Source organism: Ceratotherium simum, chromosome 3 (assembly GCF_057802395.1).
Source record: "Ceratotherium simum simum isolate JZ-2026a chromosome 3, ASM5780239v1, whole genome shotgun sequence".
NCBI classification, from domain to species: domain Eukaryota; kingdom Metazoa; phylum Chordata; class Mammalia; order Perissodactyla; family Rhinocerotidae; genus Ceratotherium; species Ceratotherium simum.
The window spans coordinates 51,247,738-51,272,994 of NC_141902.1; the positions used below are offsets into that span (position 1 = coordinate 51,247,738).

Below are 25,257 nucleotides of genomic sequence, written 5' to 3' on the forward strand. Positions count from 1 at the left end.
CCTGGAGCTTTCTAATCTGCCATCTTAATGATATCACTCTCAATTCTCTTTTAGAGAGTTGTTTTTTTTGTGTTTTTTTTTGTTTTTTGCTGAGGAAGATTAGCCCTGAGCTAACGTCTGTGCCAGTCTTCCTCCACTTTATATGTGGGTTGCCGCCACAGCATGGCTGACGAGTGCTGTAGGTCTGTGCCTGGGATCCAAACCCATGAACCCCATAAGTTCAGCGGAGCACGCTGAACTTAACCGCTACACCATGGGGCTGGCCCCTAGAGAGAGAGATTTTTTTTAAAAGAAAAAGGGTACTAATATTTACCATGTTACTATTTCTGGTACTTTTTTTTTCTTTCCTTTTTATGTGTGTGTATGTAGATTCAGATTTCCTTCTAGTATCATTTTCCTTTTGCATGAAAGACTTCCTTTAACACTTTTTCAAGTATACGATCTTCCTATACTTAATAACTTCTAGTGATCTGTCTTAAAGTTCACTGATTCCTTTTATGCATTGTCCACATTGCTGCAGAGGCTCATCCAGTTAATTTTTACCAAGATTACAAACTTGTTCTCCCTTGTCATGGGCAGTGGCTGAATTCTCTGCTCAGCTCTTGGGGCCATAGCTGTTGCCTATCACGCATTCCTAGGAATCTCACCTTGCACATGGTATTTAGGTGTCTGCCAAGGATTTGAGGGAAATATGTATGCAGATTTTGAGGACTCCTTTCTAGGATTTCCCACCTGGAAATTTCTACCACTCTGGCAGCCCTGCTGTCTCATTCCTTAGCCCAATAAGACTGGTACTTTTTTCTTGAGGTCTATCCCCTGTGAACCCATGAACTGGAAAGTGCTCTCAGAAGCCAGTTGAATGTGGAGCTCAACCAGTAAGCTTCCGTTTTTTCAAGGATCATATCAAATCCAGCTTCTGCTTACTATTGTTTACTCACCTATGCCTTCAACTAGGTTTTTAAAATTGTATCCAGAGTTTATATTTGTTAGTTAGGAGAGTTGGTCCAATACAAGCTACTTTGCCATTACTGGAATTAGAACTGAGTTGTTATTTATTTTAAAGATTTTCTTTTAAATGGGAGAGATGTGAGCATCACTAAAAGTTATCAAAGTTACAGTAATTTAGTAATGCAAAGAAAACTACAAAGAATTTTATATTTCAGTTAAAAAATAGGTTTTATTACTGATGTGATTTTTTTTTTTTTCCATTAAAAGACTGCAAACAATATATGGGAATTTTTTTTCCTTTTGCAGGATATAGTGAATGAAGAACAAAAAAAAATTGAAGCATTAAAATCAGAAAACAAGAAGCTAGAAAAACAAAAAGGGGAATTAATGATAGGGTTCAAGAAACAATTAAAATTAATTGATGTTTTAAAAAGGCAGAAGGTGAGTCTATCCTAAAAAAACAAAGTTAAAATAAATCATAGATATTATTTAGACCTCTCTACTAAAATATTTAGTATTTCTACTTTAGGTATGTTATTTTTTTGTGAGGAAGATGAGCCCTGAGCTAACATCTCTTGCCAATCCTCCTTTTTTTTTTTTTTTTCTGAGGAAGATTGGCTGTGGGCTAACATCTGTGCCCATCTTCCTCTACTGTATATGTGGGACGCCTGCCACAGCATGGCTTGATAAGCGGTGCATAGGTCTGCGCCCAGGATCTGAACCTGCAAACCCCGGGCTGCCAAAGCAGAGTGCGTGAACTTAACCGCTACACCACCAGGCTGGCCCCAGTATGTTTTTTATTTTTGACATGCTTAAGCAGAAAATTTTATCTATATAAAATGCATTAAACATGTGAAATATATATAATGTGTTATCTAAGCAAATGGATAGTTTCATGCAAGTAAATGAGTAATGTGAAAAACAGGACTAGTAAATACAATATGGGTACTCCCTAATTAAATAAAGTACCATATACAAGAATAACTATTATCTTAAGGGATTGCTTTGCTTCTTGAAATGTTAAGGGTGAAAACTGATTCCAAACCAATATTGTTCCATTGTCCACACATGAATTACCCAGTGGTGAGGAGCTATGAATTCATGGTTCTGCCAATTTCTTTTTTGCAAAGGTTAGCTATTACAGTATTATTCTCTCAACAGTAGGTTGGCACAATACCACTGTTGGACAAGTAGGCTTTTATATGAATGTAACTACATTTCAAATATGTTTATTGGAATCTGAGCACACATTCCTACAATAGAGCTTATAATTAATTTGATAGCATATTATACCTGTACTTTTACAAATTTCCTGTTGTTCTGTGCTCTAGTCTTAATACTAAATTAGACAGTATTTATTCTTTTTTTTTTAAAAACACAGATGCATATTGAAGCTGCCAAGATGCTGTCTTTCACTGAAGAGGAATTTATGAAGGCACTTGAATGGGGAAATTCATAAGTGATCTACTCTAATTAGTCTGTATAACTGACAGTGTGTGATGGATATACATTTTATTTAAGTTGTAATAGTTTGAATTATTTGATAATGAAATCAAAATACCTCCAAAGAATTCCCTGTTTAGATTTGGGGGATACAAAATAGATATGTTATTAATTAGGAAAAGGAAATATTTTGTAAAATAAAGCAATAGGAATTTAACTTTTGATTCTGCTATCTTTATGACCTACTAATCCTTTTTCAACTGTATTTGAATAGAAAATATGTTCTGGAGATTTAACTCTAGTTCATAAATGATAGTTGTATATCTGAAAGAAATTCTGTTTTTAAGTTCTTATTGGTAATTAAGCACATTAGGTAATAAAACACTTTAAAATTCCTCACTCCTCACCTTTCTCCTCTCTTATAATAGACAGGAAAAAGATGCTTCAAATCCAAATTAATTCTAAATACTTATTTCTCTAGCCAAATCAGGCAAGTAAATTTCCTAAACATAAACAGAGAGACTATAGCATGAATGGGGGATACAGAAGAATCTCTGAACAATAGGAGTGGTATGGAGAAGTTAGTCTTCTGGGTTTGGCCTATAATATATTTTTATATATGGAGTGTTGTGGTAGAGAACTCAGATCTTCAAATCATCAGTATGAAAACAACAGTTTGACTAAAAGCAATTAATTTTGCAGTTGAAAACTGTTTCCTAATTTAATTTTTATCAAATGTTTTCTTATAGATAATTGTTTACAAATGATGAAATACAGAGATGTTTTAGAAAATCCAAATAGACAATGGATTCCTACGATCACTAGCTGTAAACAAAAGTCACACTGACATCTAGTGGTAACATGCAAAAGAATCCAGGTTTTACCAAATCTTGGGGATATCACTTCTCTTCACAAATTGCACTCCTTTCCTGATACGCTTTCCTAAACTCTTCACCAAGCATATCAATATCATCCTCTTTTTTAAATACTCCCTACAAGAAAAAAATTTTGTGAGTTACTTTGAATGCCAGAATATTTCACTAAATGCTTGTAAGGCTCACAGATACACATACATGAAATTTGTAAAGTTATCTCCAAGACAATAAATTCTATTTAATAGATTTATGAAGAAAATCATTATTTTCTGAAAATTATGACTTGATATATATACTAAATATTCTTAGACTGACCCGATTTCCTGATTTATCAGCTCCAGTGTTAGAACTTGTCCTAGGAATCTGGGCTCTTTTACTTTACTAGTACAAGTACTACTGCTTGGATTGGCTGAATGGAAAGGACTTGAATCTGTACCATACCCTACCCTTGTCTTGAAACAGCCCTAAAATGTACTAGGAGGGACCAGGGTGAAGAGACTGAGCTTTGCCGGACTCGTGCATGGGACTGGCTCTTCTCTCAGTTCTGTGGTTAATCAGCAGACATTCAGTCTTGCAGAGGAAAGAATCCAGGTTTGGAGTTAAGCCATTTAAGCAAGCCCTTTGAAATTCTTCACTTTTATTTACTTTTCTTTCATAGTATACAGCAAAAGGCTCTTTAAAACAAAATTAAACTTAAATATTTACTTATTTTATAATTTAAAGGATCTAAAGAATAATTTAGGTCATTTGGGGCCATTAGGACCTAAAGGATAAAAGTCATTTTAGGATATCAGGTTTATTAGGTTCTCCCCGTCTCCACAATTATTTCCCTACAAAAATATCTAAATCCCAAGACTCTCCCAGAATTTATAGTCTATTTTATGAAATTTATCAATTCCATATGATTTTTGTCATTAATACATAATTTTGTATTCATTAATCCTGTCTAACCAATTAGACGATAGGGTGCTGTGGTCAGGCAATAATTACTCATGTATTTCTCCTTCCTTAGCACTGGACTAAACACAAAATATGCACTCAATTCTTCCAATTGAGTAAAATATCAAATGGCATAATTTCTATATTTACAGGATGGAAATTTTATTTACATGAGTCCAGATGTTTATGTGGCCTGTGAAACTCAGTTGTTATTTTATTTATTGTCACAATGTATCTGAGATACACATGAAAATTTGCTATCTTCTGGAAGTACTTTTAAACTGAGGTTACCTAGTACCTAGTTATAACATAACCTCCTTTATAGAGCAGATCTGTGTCAGACTCAGTTCAAGCAAGCGTCTGTTATTGGTGTTACCAATTACAAGATTTTCCTGTATATGATCACCTGGTTGTACAAAATATCACAATTCCTTTAGAGTAGTTTACTTTTAGACCTCCTACACTGAAAGCAGAGAAAAGAACCTCTAAAATTTTTTTTTTGTGAGGAAGATCAGCCCTGAGCTAACATCCATGCTAATCCTCCTCTTTTTGCTGAGGAAGACCGGCTCTGAGCTAACATCTATTACCAATCCTCCTCCTTTTTTTTCCCCCAAAGCCCCAGTAGATAGTTGTATGTCATAGCTGCACATCCTTCTAGTTGCTGTATGTGGGACACGGCCTCAGCATGGCCAGAGAAGCAGTGCGTTGGTGCATGCCGGGGATCCGAACCTGGGCCGCCAGTAGCCGAGTGTGCGCACTTAACCGCTAAGCCATGGGGCCGGCCCCAGAACCTCTAAAATTTGAATTCAATAAATTTAGCGCATACTTCTAAGAATGTGCCAATACCAACGCTCTCATTTTGGAGATGTTAATGACTGGCAAAAATCACACTGCTGCTTCCTAACAGCAAGAAGTGAGTGAAATCCAGGCCCTCTGAAATCCTAATACCATGTTTTTTCCCACTACTGGAGGCCATGAAGATTACACTTAGTTAAATCTCACTTACTTTAGGGAGATATCCTAGTAATTTTGTAGCATGTTCTTTGAGAAGTTTTAGTCTTTCTTCTTCAATAATTGCATTAATACCTCCTTGTCGTCTTTGCTGCAACTGCCATTCTTCCAGTTCCTGTTGCTGGAAATGTAAATAAAATTTCATTCATTGTCACGAAATACATTAATCTTATAAGAAGCTGTCAAATAAAACTACTCTTGCAGTGAATCAGATAAAGTTGATGAACTGTTGATTGACACTAACATCAAAAGATACGAGATAGTGTATATCTTTTATGTATATGATATATATTTATATATCTTTTACAGTCACTATTCCTTTTAAGTTACAATAGTTATGACTGGGATTTTAGGGAGGCAAGTACATATTTTCAGGACAATATCTTCATTACCCAGGAAAAAATGTTCAAAGAAGTGATTTCCTAATTAATTCAACAAATATTTATTGAATGCTTACCATACCCATATTCCAGGTGCTGAAGGCAGCTTATAGTGTAAGACAAAAAAAAAAGGTAGATAAACCAGAATAGGGATATCTAAGAGAGAGAGATGTCCACATATATTAAATTTTAAAAGCCTGTATTAAGCACAAGAGTAGCAGCAAGAGTTCCAACAGGAGGACTAGAATCTCTCAGGAAAGAGTTCTGAATACTCTTAGATAATCACACCAAAATCTGTGCCATATAATATGGAAAAGAGGACTAGCTTTAAAAAGTTTTAGGGCTTAAAAGAACTCTTATGGAATTGTATCCAAATAATCCTGCTGGATAGGGAAGGATGCTAAAGGAAGTAGTGATGAATGAAATGAAATAGTGATGAATTCCTGCCAAGAATTACTTTAGGTAAAGGAGTATTAATGCTAACCTTCTCTTTGAAATAACTGGTTTAGTAGGGTCATTCGTTCTTCAGACCACTCTTTGTCAGAGTCATGTAAACCAGAAAGCAGGATGTCTCTTTTTTGCTACAATGAGAGACAAGCTTCCATATAACCTAATAACTCTTCAAAGTTATGGAATAAAGATAAGGAAGGATGCTAGGACACAGTCATATCCAATGCCATTTAAACCTGGAATTGCTTCGCATGAGAATATTTGTCTACTATCTTATTAGATGTATTTGTGTTACAGAATCAGAAGCAGCGATGAAAGCTAATTGAGAAAAGACTTATACTCTCACCCGTCTTGCTACTGAAGCAAAGGGTTGAGTTGCCCTTAATTATTTTCTCTAAGATGAAATAGGGTAATAGAATCTGCCATGGAATTATTATACTTGAATTTTTTTGAGACTACATTTCTAAGACTCCCATATAGTCAGGTGTGGGCACAACAGGACTACATTTTTGCCAGTGGAATATAAGCAAAAATGTCATATGGCAGCTTCTGGGAATCAATCTGATTGATATACACCCTTTGTCCCTCCTTCACTTCTTCCATCTGCTGCTTGAAACATGGATATGAAGGCTGAAGATCCAGTTTAGACCATGAAGATGAAGGCTATACCCGACAGAAGCCATAGTGAAAAGCCAGAAGCAGCCTGGGTTCCTGAAGACTATGAATAAAGCCTCCCTTTGAGCCCAAAATTGCCCATCTCTAGACTTTTATCTGAGAGAATAATAGTAAACTACTAAGTCATTGTTAATTTGAAACTCTGTACTTGTAGTCAAACCTAATCCTAATTGATCTATTCCTTATAAAAGGGAGATGCACGAAATTTCTGCAATGTTGTAGGGAAAGCTCACTTGTTAGATCTTTGTCCAATGATATATGGTCTCCAATTCGGGTATAATAACAGGATTTCCCTTCTTACGATGTGGTAGACCACATTAAATGTTTATCCTAAAAAACATTTTTATAGTAAAATAGGGTAAATAGTTTAGAAAGGTATGAAACCAATTTGTCCATTTAGGACAAATTCTGAATTCTGGTGGTAGGACATACCTTCTGGGGAGTTTCAGATTTTGTCTAACTATACGATTTTTTAAAGGTAAACAGAATTATAGATACCTATTTAGGAATATCTCTGAAATCTAAAAAAACAGAGCCTTATGGGATTGTGTAATGGAATGGATTAATGAGTTCCATGATCATGAAAACCCATCCTTGCCCTGGGGCCAGAAAAAAAATGTGACCCAGTTCACTAACACTTCAAGCTAAGCCCACAGCTTCGTATTGGGAACTTTTACAATTAAAAAAAAAAAAAAATTAAGACATAAATTGTTTGTAAAATATCTATGCATTAGGTAGTTTTATCTGATTTCCATTTGTAGTTGTCTTGCTAACTTTTCCAGGAACTTGCTGATTAGCTCTGTAATCTATGCGATAGGACAGTTAGTCTCTGGTTCTCCCTCTTTCTAAGCAAGGAGTATTCAAAGCCTTGCAGTCAATTTCAAAAGCCTTTTTATTTTCAGCCTCCTTGATTACTCTCCTGACACTGTTGATCACCTTCGTTGATTCAGCAAACATTTAAGTATTTACCGCTTGCCAGGCAAAATGCTAGGTGCTTTTATAGATCATTATCTGAGATCTAAGAGTAGATCACGACTGGTTTATATCAAATTGAGATTTTATCCTGTAGGAATCCACTTAGGTTTAAGCAGGAGGAGGACATAATGAGATTTTTTTAAACCATGGTACTGGTGGCAGATGGACTGGAGTCACACGGAGACCAGTCAGAAACTAATTTCAGTAGTCCACAGGAACAGTATTGAACGTCTGAACTAAGTTATGAAGAAGAGAAACTGGATTTAAGAGTTATTGCTGAGGTGGCATCAATATGATTTGGTGGCTGACTAAAACTTATTAGGTAAGAAAGGGGAAAAATCCAGAAATTATTCCAAAGTCATATGGTTGGTGACTGAGTGAATATGCTGTCTTTAACCAAGATTCAGGCTACAGAAAATAGCATCCAGGGCATTCATGATCTGTCTCCTCTCTGCCATACCAAGATGTCCATAATACCTGTATAATTATCACATGCACTTGACAAATATTATTATATAATCATTGTTTTTATATATTTTTCTTAAGACCATAAACTCATAGATAACATGGACTTAGTCATATTTATCTTTATGTTCTTAACACCAACCAGCACATAGAAAGCATCAATAAATATTTTCTAGATATGGTAATTAATGATTGGTCAGAAAATTTATATATCATATGATTAGTAAACAGACATCTAACGTTATCTGGCACATAAAAGGTTCTGTTAAATGTTTAGTGGATGTACAGATGAGCTGATTGCTGTTTAATGATAATGACCAAAAAAAACACAAAAACACTTTTTCTTACTTTGTCTGCAAGGAACTGGTTGCGACGCTCCTCAATAAGTTTTTCCACAGCCCTCCTGTGTTCTAGTTGCTTCATTCTCTGTTTCTGAGCGTTCATTAATTCTATTCGATCATCCTCAGCAAGTTTAGCCAGCATAGCTTTTCTAAAGATCTCCTCTTCCTCTTTTGCAGCCTGTAGTACCAGTTCTTTCAAGGCCATTTGTTCTATAAAATTTTGTTTCAACTCGTTTTGCTTTCTCAATTTCTCTTCTGCTTCTTCCTAAACAACAATACAAATGAAAGTTAATTCAGTAACTGTTTCTTTACAGCAGATTTATAAAGGGTAGGAGAGAGTTTGGATAAGCTTAGTGTTACAAAATGCAATAAAACCAAAAAATTAAGCCTTTTCAAGGTAACACTTTGCCCCATCCTTTTAAAACTCGTTGGATAAAGGACATGTTACCTGTGGATTGCTTTCTTTTACTTATTTTAAATTTTAATCTGTATATATCATCTTGTTTCTGTACTCAGAATTAACACATAACTACTTTGAAAAGAGCTGATATAAAAATTTTTTTCCACCCCTGAGTTTGTTAAGTCTGTGGTCTGTGTGATTTGTATCAATTATGAATCATTCTAGAAATCTTGCCTGAAACTTGTTCACGTCATTGACAAGTATTTTTCAGAACAATAATCTAGGAATGAGAATCAGAAGTTTGTCAGGGAAATTCAAATTTACTAGGAGCAGTTAAAGTCCTTTCCTACAAGCTTTAATTTTCCCAACATTATGAAAAATTTCAAACATAACCAAAAAATAGAAAGAATTTTACAGTGATGACCCATATACCTAACACCTAGATTCTACCAATAACATTTTACTATGTTTGTTTTATCATCTAGTCTATTCAATTAGGGCTGATGTAAATTTTAAATCCTTCTCTTATCTAACTGACCTTGCCCAATTCTAACACAACCTCCAGGCAGGCCAGTATCTTTAAGGCATTCAAAATATCACCTTAACAACAGCTCTGGGGTCAGGTTTCTTACTTATAGATAACACACTATAACACACAGGTCATTGAGGGGCACACAGAACTTCCAGGAAGGCCAGGGAACCATCCAACTGCTCAAATCCCATGATGGTGACTCTACCAAAGCTACCCCCAATGACCTGATCTTCTGGTGTGGCTGCTACCTCATTTGCTCACTTCTATCTTCGCACCTTGAACGGGGGAAGATAACTGCTGGAGATAACCTAGGTCATATGAAGAATTCTAGCTAAAAGAAGAGAAATGTAGTTTTAACTATAGTTTTTATAATAAAGTAAGACAAATGCTTCTAAAAGGGGGTAGGGGTGAGTTTTAAGTGAGCCAATCTGCAGTATCAGCCATAGCAACTTTGTGCATTACACCCTTAGCCAACCTCTTTTTCTTCTCTTATCCCTATCTAATCCCTTTTCAAATCCTACCTCATCCAGTCTTCTCTAATCACTCTAATCAATACTTACCTCTCTTTTTGGCCTCTTATGCCATTTAATTTTTCCATCATTTAATTTTACTTCATACATACATGCCTTATCTCCTATAAATAAATTCCTAGAGTGCATATCTTATTTTTCTTTGGGATGCTGGGCATATGGTGTTTTTATATGTAGTTTGTGTTCATTTGCCATGTATTATATAGAAGTAAAAGGCTCACTGAAGGCAGAGATACTGTCTCAGCTTTGAATTCCTCCAGAGCTTATAATACTTTGCACACAGAAATTTAGTACATACTGAATGAACCAAATGAACTGCTGACATTTGCTGGCATCCATCTCCCATGCAAATTTTAGTTTAATCCAATGGTGAAGATATCTGGCTAAAAAACAGGGAAGAGTTTGGCAAAATAAAATGTATATTAAACAAAACATCTTTTGTCAACTAGAAAAGTGTTCATGTATTCTTTGATACGTCTGGATCAGGATTATATAGTTATATAATATGAACTGCATAGTTTTCTATCCTTTTCTATGTTCTAAAACCCATTATGTGGTGTGAGAAATAGCTGTTCACTGAAGGTTTGAAATAATTTGCTGTACACTACTCTGAGTCTGGAAACTTTTAGAGGTATCTTAGTCTGGGTTCTCCTCTGAAAGCAGAGCCTTAAACAAGGACTTGAATATAGATACTTTATCAGGGAGGTAATCTCAGGAAGCAGCAGTGAGGGACAAGCAGTGTGAAACAGGGAAGGAAGAAAAGCCAACACAAGGGTGCATCTCTGAGCTGGTTACCGCCGTGGGCAACTGAGGCTTAATCCTGCCAGGACCTTGTGACGAACGCATGGAGCGCCTTTCAGGACTTTCCTGAAGGCTGACAGGAAGAAGCATTTATCCCTTAATTTCTGTCCACTGTTGGCTGAGGGATGCCCCAGAGGATGTTAACTTCCTGCCCTCACCCCCACCCCCACACTTGACTGAAGTGTCAGTACAGTCAGTCTGAGCCCTCATTAACTGTTCTCCACAGCTGTCACTGAAATCAGAGGTGAGGCTGAGAGGATGTGAGGCAGGGCACAAAAGTCTTTTGATATAGGAAATATTCTTAATAATCTTATTTTGTCTGATCTTTCTACATTTTTTGAAATCACTATATTTTTAACTCAGGAAATTATGCCATCGAGATTTTTACATTTTATTAGTATAAAATTGAATAATCTTTCACTATTTTTCTAATCTCTCTTTACAGACCCTTTATCCATCAATTTTGTTTTTGTTTCTTTTTCAATATATTTTTCCAGAGTAAAAGCTTTCTCTCATCCATATTGGATGTTTATCAATATTAGTGTTTACACCATTTACATATAATCTAATTATCAATATGGTTGGGTTTAAATCTATCTTTCTACTGCTTCATCTTAAAATGATATTCTTCTTTATGTTAATCATTTTGTCAATTTTCAAAACTTACTTTTAGCTTCCTCTTATGTATTTCAGCTTGTTCTTCCTGGTATAATTCTTGTCGCACTTGTTCCAAATCTTCACGTTGCCTCAGCATTTCTTCCAGTTTCTGAGTCAGCTGTTCAAGTTTTTAAAAAACACACAAACATTTTTTTAGGAACCAAATTCTATAGCAAATATTTCATAAAAATATTTCAGAATTTCTCCAATGTTAAAGTGGTTATTTTAATACCATATTCTGAAGTTGTTGCCTTTTTCCTTCATTTTCTTGAACTTTTGCCATCCGATCTTCTTCTCTTTGTTGCTGCATGTTGGCAAACTCAATGATTTTTCTGTTTTCTTCTTCCATCTCCTCACGTTTCTTTTTTCTCCAGAGAGCCTGCTCTTTCTGAAACTCTTCTATATACCTTCGAGTTGCATTCATTTTTTCTAACTTTTGTTGTCTTTCTCTAAAAAGCAATAGTGAGTGCAATTTTATAGTAACAGAAATAATATCGAAAAATGTCAGTTCCTTCAGCTGATAATAATGTGGAGAAAAATGGCTTTCCTATTTATAGTTTGTTCATTCATTCATGCAACAAACATTTGAGTGTCTACTATGCGCCACTACATATGACAGGTATGAATTTTCTCTGAGTAAAATATTACTATGCCTCTTCTCTAACCTATTAATGAAGTTGTATGCATCTTATTTCAGAAAGGCTACACCCTGTTTACATAAGCCTCACAGCACTCTACTTCAGCTGTCTACCAAAGAAATTCATCAGAAAACAAGTCCTCTGACATATGATATGGGCATATTTAAGAAAAACAAAGGTTTAGTCCTTGTCACTTAATATGCATTTATTAATTATCAGATAATTAATTATCATGCTGACAAAGATAATAAGAGTTGGTCTCAGTGTATGTGACCACAACATTTACTGACGACTTACTGTGTGTTGATGCTGGTTAGGTACTTTACCTCTTCACAACAAGCCTGGGATCAATCTAACGTAAATGTTTAGGCATGTAAGAAAGTTAAGATCAACTTACAACTGATCTTCTTCATAGATTTTCCTAACAATTTCATCAATCATGAGTTTCTCTTTTAGCAACTGCTCATAAGCTTCCTGCTTCTTTTTTTCTTGTTCTTCAAGTTGTTTCTCTAAGTCATGATAGTACTGTGCTTTTACTTGATTTCGTCTGTCCTCTGCAGCATTCTCTTCCTTCATCAGTCTCTCGTGTTCTTCCATCATGGATTTGGCTATTTCAGCATCACGTTTCTGTTATTGAAAGAAAATTCATCTTTCCATTTTGAAATTTGAGCATAGTATGATAGAATATTTTAAACAGATGTAATTGAATATTATAAAGCCTGTTACATAAAATATTTTCATCTGTCTAGGTAACAAGCAAAGGTAAGTCACTGTCACCTGAAGTGTGTGGATGATGAGTCAGACCCTAAAGAGGCCTTCCTATTCGTTCAAGTAGCTCTCTCAGGGCAATACATGAAAGGGTAATTAATAACTCCACATTTGAAAAACAGAAAGTAAAATTAGAAGTACTTTATTAATAACCTAACTATGTTAACTGCCAAAGCAGTAATCATCTTTTTCTTATATTTAAAAGTTGACATAGGCAATTTTCACAATTTTTAGCTCCATTGTGTATCTGTTATTTAGAGTAAGGATGGTGTATCTTGCTCGCACAGGTCTGCTGTTAAATAGCTCTGAGAAACTCTTAAGTTTCTCCCAGCCTAAACTTTCTTTCTTGCCACTGGCCTTTGAAATCTCCCCTTTCTCATGTATTAAAGGCCCTTTGTAATTACTTTAACTTAAAAGGGTCACGTACGTCACTGTGCCAAAGTCTTCTGCAGCTTTTAATGCACTCATTCAAGACCATTCCTTCTGAGTTAGAGACAGTCTTGCTTCTTGAATGGGTTAAACCTCTTATTTGTTTTGAGCATTTTGAAATCATTTAACAAAATAAGTTTTAAAATAAATATATTGGGGCAATTTAAAAAATTGCCCTCTACCATTATAATCACATCCCAAATGCTAAAATAGTCAGCAGCATCACACATAAAAGCAGCAGCAGATTAAATGAGTGCTAAATGCCATTCCTGGTCTAAGTGATGCCTGTGACATATACACTGTTAATATGACTTAACCAAAATTCTTTCTTTGTTTCTGTTTTCTTAGCACATGTTGTGCTAGGTTCTTTAGAAAAAATATGAAATGACAAAACCAAGTATGTACAGATTATCACACAGGAATACAATGTTCTCATCTCACAGAAAACTAAGGCTTGGAGAGAGAGAGGCAAAACTAGCACCTAGATATCCTGACACCTAGGCAAGTCCTAGGAGTATTTGACTTTAATTTTTGTGGATCAGTTTTATTTAGAAAACAATTCTTTCAGGAGTCAGATTAAAATGTCTTCAATTGCCTTGAATAACCACAATTATTAGGATAATTAAAACTGCAAACTACTAGTCAAATAATACATTGTTTATGTTCTACTTCATTTTTGGAAGGGTAGACTAGACCTACATGGCTTAGGAAATGACGTCTCCTCATCCTCTCCTACCACCTGCCACACCTAAGGCTGTCACAGTTAATAGCAGGCAGTATAGCCCCCTAGCCTGTCTGTGTACTCACACATGCACACACACACGTGTCGCTGTGGCCAGCATCTATTCTTACTTGATGCCTACATTGCACTGCACTCGTTAAGTATTTTGATATCACCCCTCTAATTGTATGTGTGTGCATTGCCATATATAAAAATACACACACGTTGATATACAGATACATATATGTACAGGTTTTTAAAAATAAAAATGGCCTGTGATATGTGTTATTCTCCAACTTGTTTTTTCTGCAACCTGCTTTTTTTCTTTTTAAAGTATAATATATTCTGGCCAACTTTAAAAGCCAGGATATTTACCTCTACCTCTTTCTCTTTAACAGCCGTATAACATCTTTGAAACGGATCTAGGAGAGAGGGACTCTACCACCAAAATGCTCTACATAATAACAGAGACATGGGAGAAGGAATTTAAAAGACTGTGTAATACTGCACGCAGATCTTTTCATCTATGTCTAGCCTTTCTGCGTGACAATGAGAGCTCAAGTGATGAAGCGCACCCTGCTTTTAAGTGTTAACTCAATAAACTCTCTTTTATATTACACTAACACTACTGGTGAGTGTGTCTGCAACTCCTTTGCCGGAGAGTAACTCTCGCCCTAAACTTGGCAGTAAGTCAGGAGTTAGCAAAAGGGATAAAAATAGAGGGAAACATGATGAGAAGAGATTGCTGTTTATAAAACAGGAAAGTTTCCTACCTAAAATTATAAAATTGTTTCTTTTTTAAAATATTTAAAAAATAAAACATTAATAACATTCAAAAATATACTGATCATGCTAACAACTTGTACTGTATTGGTTTGTCAAAGAATAATCAGTTAGAGACCATAAAGAATGCTGGGAGTTACTGAATATAGCTGCTCATTCTAAGCAGCAACCTAATTCTTTGGGCCTCTGAAAGGCTCTAATAGTAAATCAAACAGGACTCAATATTAAATAATCCATGATTTCTTATACCTGAAGGACCTGAAAAGCATAAAAGTATTTGAGAAATCTAGCAGTGTAAATTCTTGATAATACGTAACAATTTTCAAAAGAATGGTCTATTTTTGGTTTTCTAAATGAAGCTAAAAATAGAAAAAACATAATGACCAGAAACATGATTACCATTTGCTCATATTTAATGGCATCCTTTTCAGCAATCTGAGCTGCCCTTTCTTTATTCATGTAAGCTGCTTTTAATTTCTTCTCCAATTCTCTGAGCTCAATACTGTTTAAAAAAAAGACAGAAATTTAAATTTGAAGATCATATTTCTCTATTTTAAAAATAATCTACATCTGAAATTTAAAAGAATTTTTTCTAAATGTGTAAAAGATATTTGTTATTATTTAAATATTTTGAAAAAAATACCCCTTTCTCCCTTCATCCAAAGAAAAATCAGAATGCATGTGAAATGGGACATTGTAATTCAATTTTTAGACAAAATAACCCTTTTATTTTCAATAATCATCACTAAAAATCTTTTTGCCAGTGCCTGGCTCAGAAAAGGTGCTTTATCAATATTGATTAAAATTTCTGTCCAGCCACTAATACTATCAAGTGAAAAGAACTGTAGTGGAGGGGGTTAAACCTAAGCAAATTACTCAAATTTTGTACCTCGGTTTTGCTATCTGTGAAAGGGGTAGTTGTGGGAATCAAATGAATGTGTATAAAGAGCTTAGAAAAGTACCTGTTACACTCTATAAACAGTAAGTATTTCTTGATGGTGATGAAGAAAGTGACCGTGGGCAAGTTTGCTTCACTTCTCGGGCTTGTTTACTTATCTGTTAAAAAATGGGGATCGGCCTCAGATAATCTCTGAATTACTTTTGAATCTATCACTTCCCTAACCTTAGTGAAAACAATATGCTACACAAAACTTTTCATGTTAATGTGCCAATCCTGATCCTGAATATGATAGAACATGAGAATTCTGAGTTGGAAGGGTTGTTAGATGTCACTGAGATGTACATCTTAATTCTTACTGGAACAAAGAGGCACTCACCTAATTATAACTTACAAGTACCCCACACCTACAAAGAGACAGTCATAGGGGTAAGGGAAGAGAGATATTGCCGGTGTAACGTGTCCTTCCTGCCCGACCGTTATAGGTGCAAATGTATATGTGACACATGATTGCCTTCTTTCATAAAAATAATGTTATAAATGAGGATTAAGTTTCTAGGTTAGTCTACACTACTCAGCTAAGAGGTTGAAATACATTTACAAAGGTTTTTGTTGGAGCTGGCTATTAATGGTTGTGAACCAATGTACAAACCCAATCACAAGTATAATGCTGCCTCTACAAAAAAATGTGCATCAAATTCCAAACAACCAAGGTGCAAATAAATGACCTTCATTTGAAGGACAAGTGCACACATTTCTATTGAATATATACTAGGAGTGAAATTTCTGAGTCATAGGGTAGACAGTGTCTTCCTACTTCTACTTCCTACTTCTTATTGTTGCATAAACATTCTTCAGACATTCTGGGTACAACTCTTTTGTGGGTTACATGCATTGCAAATATCTCCTTCCAGTCTGTGGTTACTCTCACAGTGGTTTCTTTAGATGAAGAGAAGTATTCTAATTCACTGATCTTTTTCTTCACTGTCAATGACTTTTGTGTCATGTTTTAAGAAATGTTGCCCACCCTACAGACATAAAGACTTTTTCTTATATTAGTCTCTCAAAGTTTTGTTGTTTCACCGTTCACTTTTAGGCTACAATCCTTCAGGAACTGATTTTTGTGTGTGGTGTGAGGTAGAAATCACATTCATTTTCGTGCATATATTGGTATCTAATTGATCCAGTACAATTTTATAAAAATGTCTATTTCGTTTCAATGCTCAGCATTGACAGTTTTCTCATAAAGTAAGCATATATGTGTGAATCTATTTTTAGATTTTCTATCCTATCCTTCCTCAACTAGAGTTCCAAAAGAGAATTAAGCCTTATAGAAAATTAAGTGATTATATTTTTAGTTTTCTCAAAGACAGTATACAGCTGGTATTATTTTAGATCCATATAAGGTAAATTAATTCATTACATATAACGAATGCCTTAGCGCATTATGGCTTAAATTTTCTGGTTGAGAAGAACTGCTCTATTCTATTCCATTGATCCATTTGTTTATCTTGTGCTAAAACCACACTACCTTAATTATTGTAGCTTTATAATAAATATTCATATCCTGGAGAAGTCTCCAATTTTGGTCTTCTTAAAGACTGTCTTAGCCATTGTTGGTACTTTGCGTTTCCATACACATTTTTGAGTCAGCTTGTCAAACTTCACAAGAAACAAAATTGGCTGGGATTCTGATTAGGATTGTACTGAATTTGTAAATCAATTTGGAGAGTACTGACATGTTTACAATACTGAGTCTTCAATAAACATGGTACATCTTTCCAATTATTTAGGTTTCTAAAAAGTCCGTCAGTAATGGTTTATATTTGTTTCTGTTTTGTTATTGAAGTTTTATACCTCTTTCATTAGGTATTTATTTTTCATGCTCTTATATGAATCATTTAAGAAATTTCATTTGCGAATTGTTGCAGATTTACAGAAATATAATTAATGTTTGTATATTGACTTCATATCCAACACTACTGCTAAACTTATTTTTATAATTTATATGTAGATTCTTTTGGATTTTCTACATACACAATCATATTATCTGTGAATAATGAAAGTTTTATTTCTTTACTGCCAATCCTAACATCTTTCATTTACTTTTCTTGCCTCATTGCACTGGTTAGTGTGTCCAATACAATGATTAATAGAAGCTGTTATAGCAGGCATCCTTATCTTCTTAATATCAGAGGGAAAGTGTTTAACATTTGCCATTAAGTATGACATTACTGTAAATTATCTTTTATTCCTAGTTTGATAATCTTTTTTTAAATCATAAAGTGATGTTGATTTATATCAACTGGCTTTTTCTGCTCATATGGTTTTTCTATTATATTCTGTTAATGGGATGAATTACATTTATTGATTTTCTAATGTTAAACCAACTTTGCATTCCTGGAATAAATTAAATTTGGTCAGATGTATTATCTTTCCCACGCACCACTGGATTTGATACTAATATATTTCAGATTACAATAGCTAAATGCATGAGAAAGATTAGTCTATAATTTTCTTGTCCTGTTCAGTTACTGATCTGATTAAAATAATTTGGGAAGTATTCCCTCATTTCCCACTCTGCAAAACTATGTAAAATTGGTGTTTCTTCTTTTTTGACTGTTTGGTAAAATTTACCAACCACCTAGCCACCTAGTCCACCTAGGCTTCTTTGTGGACAAGGTTAATTATAGATGCAACATCTTTACAAGTTATAGGAAGATTCAGTTTTCTATTTCTACTAGTACCAGTCCCTTTGGTAAAATGTGCTATTTAGTAATTTATTTTATCTAAATTTTCAAATTTATTTATATAAAATTGTTCACAACATCCTATGATCTAGTAAATAGTTGTACAATCTACAGTGGTATCCCATTATCCATTCCTAAAATTGGTTATTTGTGCATTTTATCATTCTTGCCAGGGGTTATAAATTTTATTAGACTTTTTAGAGGCACGATTCTTGGCTTTGTTGAATCTACTTTATATTTATATTCTAATTCGCTCATTTCTACTCATCTTTATTATTGTCCTCCTCCTACATTTTTTTAAATCATTCCAGCTGGGAATTTTTTCTTTGTTTTCTAATAATTCCACATGGAGTCTTCTTTTCTCATAGTCATTTCAGATTATAAATTACCCTCAAAGGACAGCTTTAGCTACACCCCATAAGTTTTGGGTTTTTTAAAATCTTATAACTGTTTTATTGTTATTGTTTTGGTGAGGAAGATTGTCCCTGAGCTAACATCCATGCCCATCTTCCTCCATTTTGTATGTGGGACGCCTCCACAGCATGGCTTGATGAGTGGTGTGTAGGTCCACGCCCAGGATCCAAACCTGCGAACCCCAGGTTGCCAAAGGAGAGTGCACAAATTTAACCACTATGCCACCAGGCAAGTTCCCCCATAACTGTTTTTATTGTGGTAAAGTATATATAACAAAAATTTGCCATTTTAACCATTTTTAAGTGTATAATTCAGTGGTGTTAATTATATTCACAATGTTCTGCAACAATCAACACCATTTCCAAAATTTTCTCATACCCCAAACAGAAATGTTGTACCCATTTAAGCAATAACTCACTATTCCTCCCTTCCCCTAGCCCCTGTTGACCTCTGATTTACTTTTTGTCTCATAAATTTGCCTGTTCTAGATATTTCATATAAGTGCAAGTATTTGTCCTTTTGTTTCTGGCTTACTTCACCTAGAATAATGCTTTCAAGGTTCAGCCATATTGTAGCATGTATCAGAACTTCATTTCCTTTTAGAACCAAATGATATTCCATTGTATGTATATACCACAGTTTGTTTATCTACTCATCTGTTGATGGACACTTGGGTAGTTTCTACCTTTTGGCTACTATGAATAATGCTGCATTGAACATTAGCATACAAGTATCTGATTTAGTCCCAGTTTTCAATTCTTTTGTGTATATACCTAGAGGTGGAATTGCTGGATCATGGTAATTCTATGTTTAACTTTTTGAGGAATAACCAAACTGTTTTCCACAGTGCTTGCACCATTTTACATTCCGACCAACAATGTCTGAGGGTTCCAATTTGTCCACATCTTCACCAACACTTTTTTTCCATTGTTTTTATTACAGCTATCCGAGCAGATATGAAATGGTATCTTGCTGTGGTTTTCATTTACATTTCCCTAATGACTAATGATGTTGACTATTTTTTCATGTGCTTATTGCCCATTATCTACCTTCTTTGGAGAAATCTCTAAGTACTCTGCCCATTTTTTAATTGGGTTGTTTATCTTTTGTTGTTAAATTGTAGGAATCCTTTATGTATTCTGGGTATTAAATCCTTATCAGAGATACAATTTGCTTTTCTGGACTGAGGGAGTTCTGAATTAGGCGAAACAGAGATGAGCACCTTGCATCAGTCTTTCAGGTAGCTCCCAGGTAGGTCAGAATATACATACACAATAATTTGTGAATAAGATCTGCTCCCTCCAGAACCAGGGACTAATACTCGCAAGATGGGCTGCTGCCTTCAAGACTGCCTCAGAGATGGGAGGGATGGGCAAGGACAAGTAAAAACATCACAGATGTTTGCTACCATTTCTAAGTTGTCTTTTTCTTGTTTCAGCATTCACTTGGTTGCTATAAACCTTTGACTGTTGTTCAGAGGTCTTACACAGTGGGTTCAACAGTCTCTACTTGAGTTTTGATTGATGTGAGCAGGAGTTTGGGGCTGCCTACCCCACCATTTTGCTGATGTCACTCCAATCTTACAGCTTTTACTATGTGATGTTTTCATTATCACTCAGTTAAAAATATTTTCTAATTTCAATTTTGATTACTTCTTTGGCCTAAGGGTTATTTACAAGTACATTTTAAAATATCTAAACATACAAAGATTGTCTAGTTATCTTGTTACTATATCTAGTTTAATTCCACTGTGGTCAGAGAATATACTATGTATGAATTAAATGCTTTGGAAATCTGTTGATTTGTTCTGGCATAACATATGGTCTATTTTGGTAAATGGTTCAAATATGTTTACTTATATAACTATTAATATAGTTGGGTTTAAATTTGTAATCTTAGTATTTTCTTCCTATTGGTCCTACCTGTTCTATGTTCTCTTTTCTTTTGCTTCTATGTTGGGAGTCTCCAAAACCACCTCCTCAGGTTCAATCATTCACTAGGAGGACTCGCAGGACTTGGTGTATAGCCATACTCATGGCTATGATTTACCACAGTGAAATACAGAGCAAAACGGGCAAGAGAAAAAGGCACATGGGGCGAAGTCCAGAGGAAACCAGCTGCAAGTTTCCAAAAGTCCTCTCCTAGTGGAGTCACGCAGGACACACTTAATTCCCCAGCAATGAGTTGTGACTACATGTGTGAAATGTCTACCAGGAAAGCTCACCAGAGACTTAGGGCCCAGAGTTTTTATTAGGGGCTGGTCATGTAGGCACCCTCTTCCTAGCACATACCAAAATTCTAGACTCCCAGAAGGAAAACAGGAGTTCAGCATAAACTATACTGTTTTTCCTAACAGTATAGGCACTCTTATCATAGAGGGGTGGGAACCTTCTGAATCCAAGTTTCCAGAGGCCAGCCAAGGACCAAATTTGCCAGCAGGACTTTCTAAGGATATCAGTCTCAGGCCTGCTATGTTAATGCTTTTCTGCACCGTCCCTTTTTAGATTCATCATTTCTTATTATCACATTTTATCCTCTACTAATTTGTTAATTATATATTCTTTTCCAAATTTTCATTATAGAGATTACAACGTTTGTTTCAAGTCTAATAAAATTTGTCGATTTTTTTATTAGACAATAAGATTCTTGACCACTTTACTATAATTAATTCCTATCTCACTTTTGTTGTAGTTTGTCATATTTTTAACTCTTTATATATTTTAAATCCCAAAAGACATTACACTAAATGATTCACACATTCAAATTTCACCTACATTTACTACATATTTACCTTCCTCAAGTTCTGAAATTAATGTTGGGATCATTTTTATTCTTCTACCTGAAGAACAACTGCTAGTATTTCCTTTAATTCAGGGTTATTGGTGATCAGTTCTCTGTTTTTGTTTGTCTGAAAATGTTATTCTTTAATCCATCTCATGTACTTTATTTTAATAATTAACATCTTGATTATCAGTCCTGGAATATAATTTTACTGGCATCAGCAAGGAACTGGCTATACATTTAACAAGGGAAGACTGTCTCTTCTTTGAGCTAGTTTTTGCTGAACTTAAATACAAATTATATAAGAGGTACTTGTTTTTGCTTTCATAAAGCTATGTACTAACTATGTGATAAATATATAGTTGCTAATTATGTAATAACTATGAATTATATAATTATAAAATTGATTATAATAATTGTAAATAATTTTACAATTAATTATAATTATTGATTAGTGCTATAATTAAGATAGAATTTCTGAAAATAGGCAGTGAGTTTCCAAACTCTAGTTAAAAGCAGTGATAAAATTAAATTGTCTTTTAAGTATTTTCTTGGATTAAAAAATGTGTTTAAAATCAAATAAAAGTGTCTCAGACTTCTGAACTCAAACAATTATCTTCAAAATAAATTTCAGTGATTTTTAAAAATTTACCCTGGGTTTTAAAAATTAATTTCTTTTACATTTAAAGAGCCTAATCTTATCATAGGTGATTTTGAATTACTGATGTTATATTTTAAGCACCACAGCAAACATTTCCCTGAATTTAGACCTGCTAATTTGCAGATGAATACACTGATCAGAAAAATGGTCTGTTTCTGCATGTCAGTCAAAATTTTACCATGGCTTATGCACAAAATAGAAAACTCTTAGCAGTTTTGACACTGCTGAGAGACACCATACTCCATTTGGAAAAGTACTCAACTGAATGACTTTTGCCTTAAGTTTTAAGAAAATTTTCACAAGCTATAGAATTCTAGATGGGTTCTTATTTTCTTTTAGCCCTTTAAATCCACTGTCTTCTATTCCACTGTTACTGCCCAAAATTCAGTCATACTTCTTATTGTTGCTCCTTTGAAGGTAACAGTCTTTTGTGTGTGGCTACTTTTGTGATTTTTATGATTTTCTCTATTATTGGATTTCAAAAGTTTGACAAAGATGAGTATAGGTGTAGTTTTCATTATCTATTGTGTTTTGACCTGTGGCTTTATGTCTTTTATCATTTTTGGAAATTCTTGGTCAGTATCTCTTCAAATACTTCTTTTGCATCATCCTCTTTCATTTCCTCTACCAGGACGAAAATTATACATCTGTTAGAACTTGCCACCATAGCCCATATCTCTTTAAATTCTCATCTGTATTTTTTTATCCTTGTGTCTCTCCGTGCTTTATTCTGGATATTTTCCACTAACCTGTTCACATATTATCTCTTCATCTGTCTCTAGCTAATAAAATCTAATTAAATTCTGTATTCTTGAAGTAAAACATATACTGACGTGCACAAATCTTAAGTGCACAGCTTGTAGAATGATGTTGAACACCCTGCATATGCTTATAGGCCAAACTGCTTCACTTCTTAACTCTCAACCATACTTCTGGAATCAGCAGAAACCTCCAGGACAAACGCAGCTACAAAAGCCAGGCTCATCATTGTGGCTTCCTTCCTCTCCCAGATCTTATTTTTATTTTCTCCAGATATTCTGTTCTCAGAGGGAGCATTTATCTTAATTACCTAGTCTGCAATTGCTAGAAGTGGCAAGCTCCTCTATTTAATTCTTATATCAGTGAATTAGACAAAGAGACGATGATAATACAAAATTATGAGTGACAGCTAACAATGATTGGAGAATTAAGGTCCAAAAACAGTTTGAGACTAGAAAAATATGAACACATGAGCAGTAATTCTAAATCTTTTTTAAAAATTAGTAATCCCTTAGAGAATTTGATAAAAGTTCTAGACCCAGAAAAATACACGTGGGTACATTTGCCAAACATATAATTTAATGAGGCTCAAAACTCCTAAGGCTCATCCATGGGTCATATAATATTCTATAGAAGTCTTGCTCAGTTAAGATAAAATGTCACAACTATCAAAGTAAATTTCCAATATATTTAAGTACATAAGTACAGGGTGGACATTTAGTTAGCCCTGAGTTTTAATCAACAGTGCGACATGGCTGCCCCTAAAAGTAATTCGATCTTAGGTAACATAAGAAACATATTCTAGAACAATTTGGTTAATAGTCCCACTATCAGGGGTACCAAGCAGTACCCAAAAGTATTATACATACTTGTGGGGGCAATATTTTGTTAAGGAACACCAATAATCTAAATTACATCTACAGAAGACAGCCAGGATGGTGAAGAAGCTTGACACCATGTTATAGGAGGAACAAATGAAGGAATGAGGGATATTTAACTTACAGAAAAAAACAGTTAGTGGATTCATAAATATGAAAGGATGTCCTAAAGAGGAACTAAATTTATTCAGTTTTTGGTTTTTTTTTCATCAGATAGCAGAACTGAGATAAATGCATGGAAGTTACAAGGAAATTAATTTTGAAACAATAGGGGGAAAAAAGATTATTCAGAGTTAGGGCTGAATGAAAAGAAAGTTCCTATTGCATTCACTAGAGGTGTTGAACCACAGCTTGACTGTGGTTACAGAAATACTGTAGGAAATTTACATCGGGGTATAAAATTAAATTAGGTATCACCTAAGTTTCCTCTTAGGAGTAGGATTCATGAGTCTATTTCTTATAAGAGGTCATTTAAAAATTATGTTTAGAGGAAAGAGCAGAGGGAATTGATATTTATTTTCACCCTAAATATTAACACTTTACTTCTATGAATACAACTTATTTTCTCAAATGAATATATATAGGATTTAAAGCAATAAGTATTTCCAGGCAAAATATTAACCAAGTGCAATGATATAAAGAAATTTCACTCTTAGGTGCTAAGCATTACAGAAAAGTTTAAAGATAAAGACTAAATAAATGAAATTTATAGAAACCAAGATACCTGTTTTCTCTTACTTGTTGCCTCATCTTTTCATCCTTTAGACTTTCATGTTTTATTTTTGCCAATTCCATAGCCAATTTTTCTTCTTGTTCAAGCTGGAGTTCCCTCAATCTTCTGTTTTCTTCTGCCTGAATTAAAAAAAAATTTTTAGTTATTTGTCCACCAGAATCAGATTTTTTTTTTCCATCAAGCCTGAATTTTTTTTTAACAGAAAACTGCAAGTGCCTTCAGAGCAACAATCAACTACCTGTTTTATTTTAAAATACAAAATGTTATCTAAATAAACACTTTTCTGAACATTTTATCATGGAAAATTTTAAACATTATCAAGAGTAAGAAGTATAATATTAAAATACACACTCAGGTGGCCATCACTCATCTCTAACAGTTATCAGTATTTTGCCCATCTTTGTTCTCTACTCCTCCACTCTACTCTCACCTTCTTCTTTTTTTTTTGGCTAGAGTATTTTAAAAACAAATCATGGATATGTCATTACCATGCAAATAATTCAGTATTGATCTCCACCTGATGAGAATTTCTTCTTATATAACAACTATGCTATTAACATGTCTAAATAAATTAACAATAATTCCTTAATAAGGTCTAATACCTACTCCATATTCAGGTTTC

General features: G+C 34.4%; 2 protein-coding genes across 2 annotated transcripts in view; one reads left to right on the forward strand and one right to left on the reverse strand.

Moving 5' to 3' along the window:
* TEX9 (testis expressed 9) overlaps positions 1 to 9,073 on the forward strand; it is a 59,383-nt gene extending 50,310 nt beyond the window's left edge. The window contains exons 11-12 of the mRNA XM_004422010.3: positions 1,255 to 1,389; positions 2,330 to 9,073. Coding sequence (XP_004422067.1) covers positions 1,255 to 1,389; positions 2,330 to 2,407 — 213 coding nt within the window. The 3' untranslated portion in view covers positions 2,408 to 9,073. The remainder of the gene's footprint in view (positions 1 to 1,254; positions 1,390 to 2,329) is intronic.
* The window catches only part of MNS1 (meiosis specific nuclear structural 1), a 35,976-nt gene continuing 13,817 nt past the window's right edge, over positions 3,099 to 25,257 (reverse strand). Inside the window, exons 4-11 of the mRNA XM_004421611.3 lie at positions 24,627 to 24,754; positions 15,161 to 15,263; positions 12,458 to 12,687; positions 11,655 to 11,871; positions 11,433 to 11,540; positions 8,510 to 8,767; positions 5,212 to 5,337; positions 3,099 to 3,383 (exon numbers count right to left, since the gene is read on the reverse strand). Coding sequence (XP_004421668.2) covers positions 3,291 to 3,383; positions 5,212 to 5,337; positions 8,510 to 8,767; positions 11,433 to 11,540; positions 11,655 to 11,871; positions 12,458 to 12,687; positions 15,161 to 15,263; positions 24,627 to 24,754 — 1,263 coding nt within the window. The 3' untranslated portion in view covers positions 3,099 to 3,290. The remainder of the gene's footprint in view (positions 3,384 to 5,211; positions 5,338 to 8,509; positions 8,768 to 11,432; positions 11,541 to 11,654; positions 11,872 to 12,457; positions 12,688 to 15,160; positions 15,264 to 24,626; positions 24,755 to 25,257) is intronic.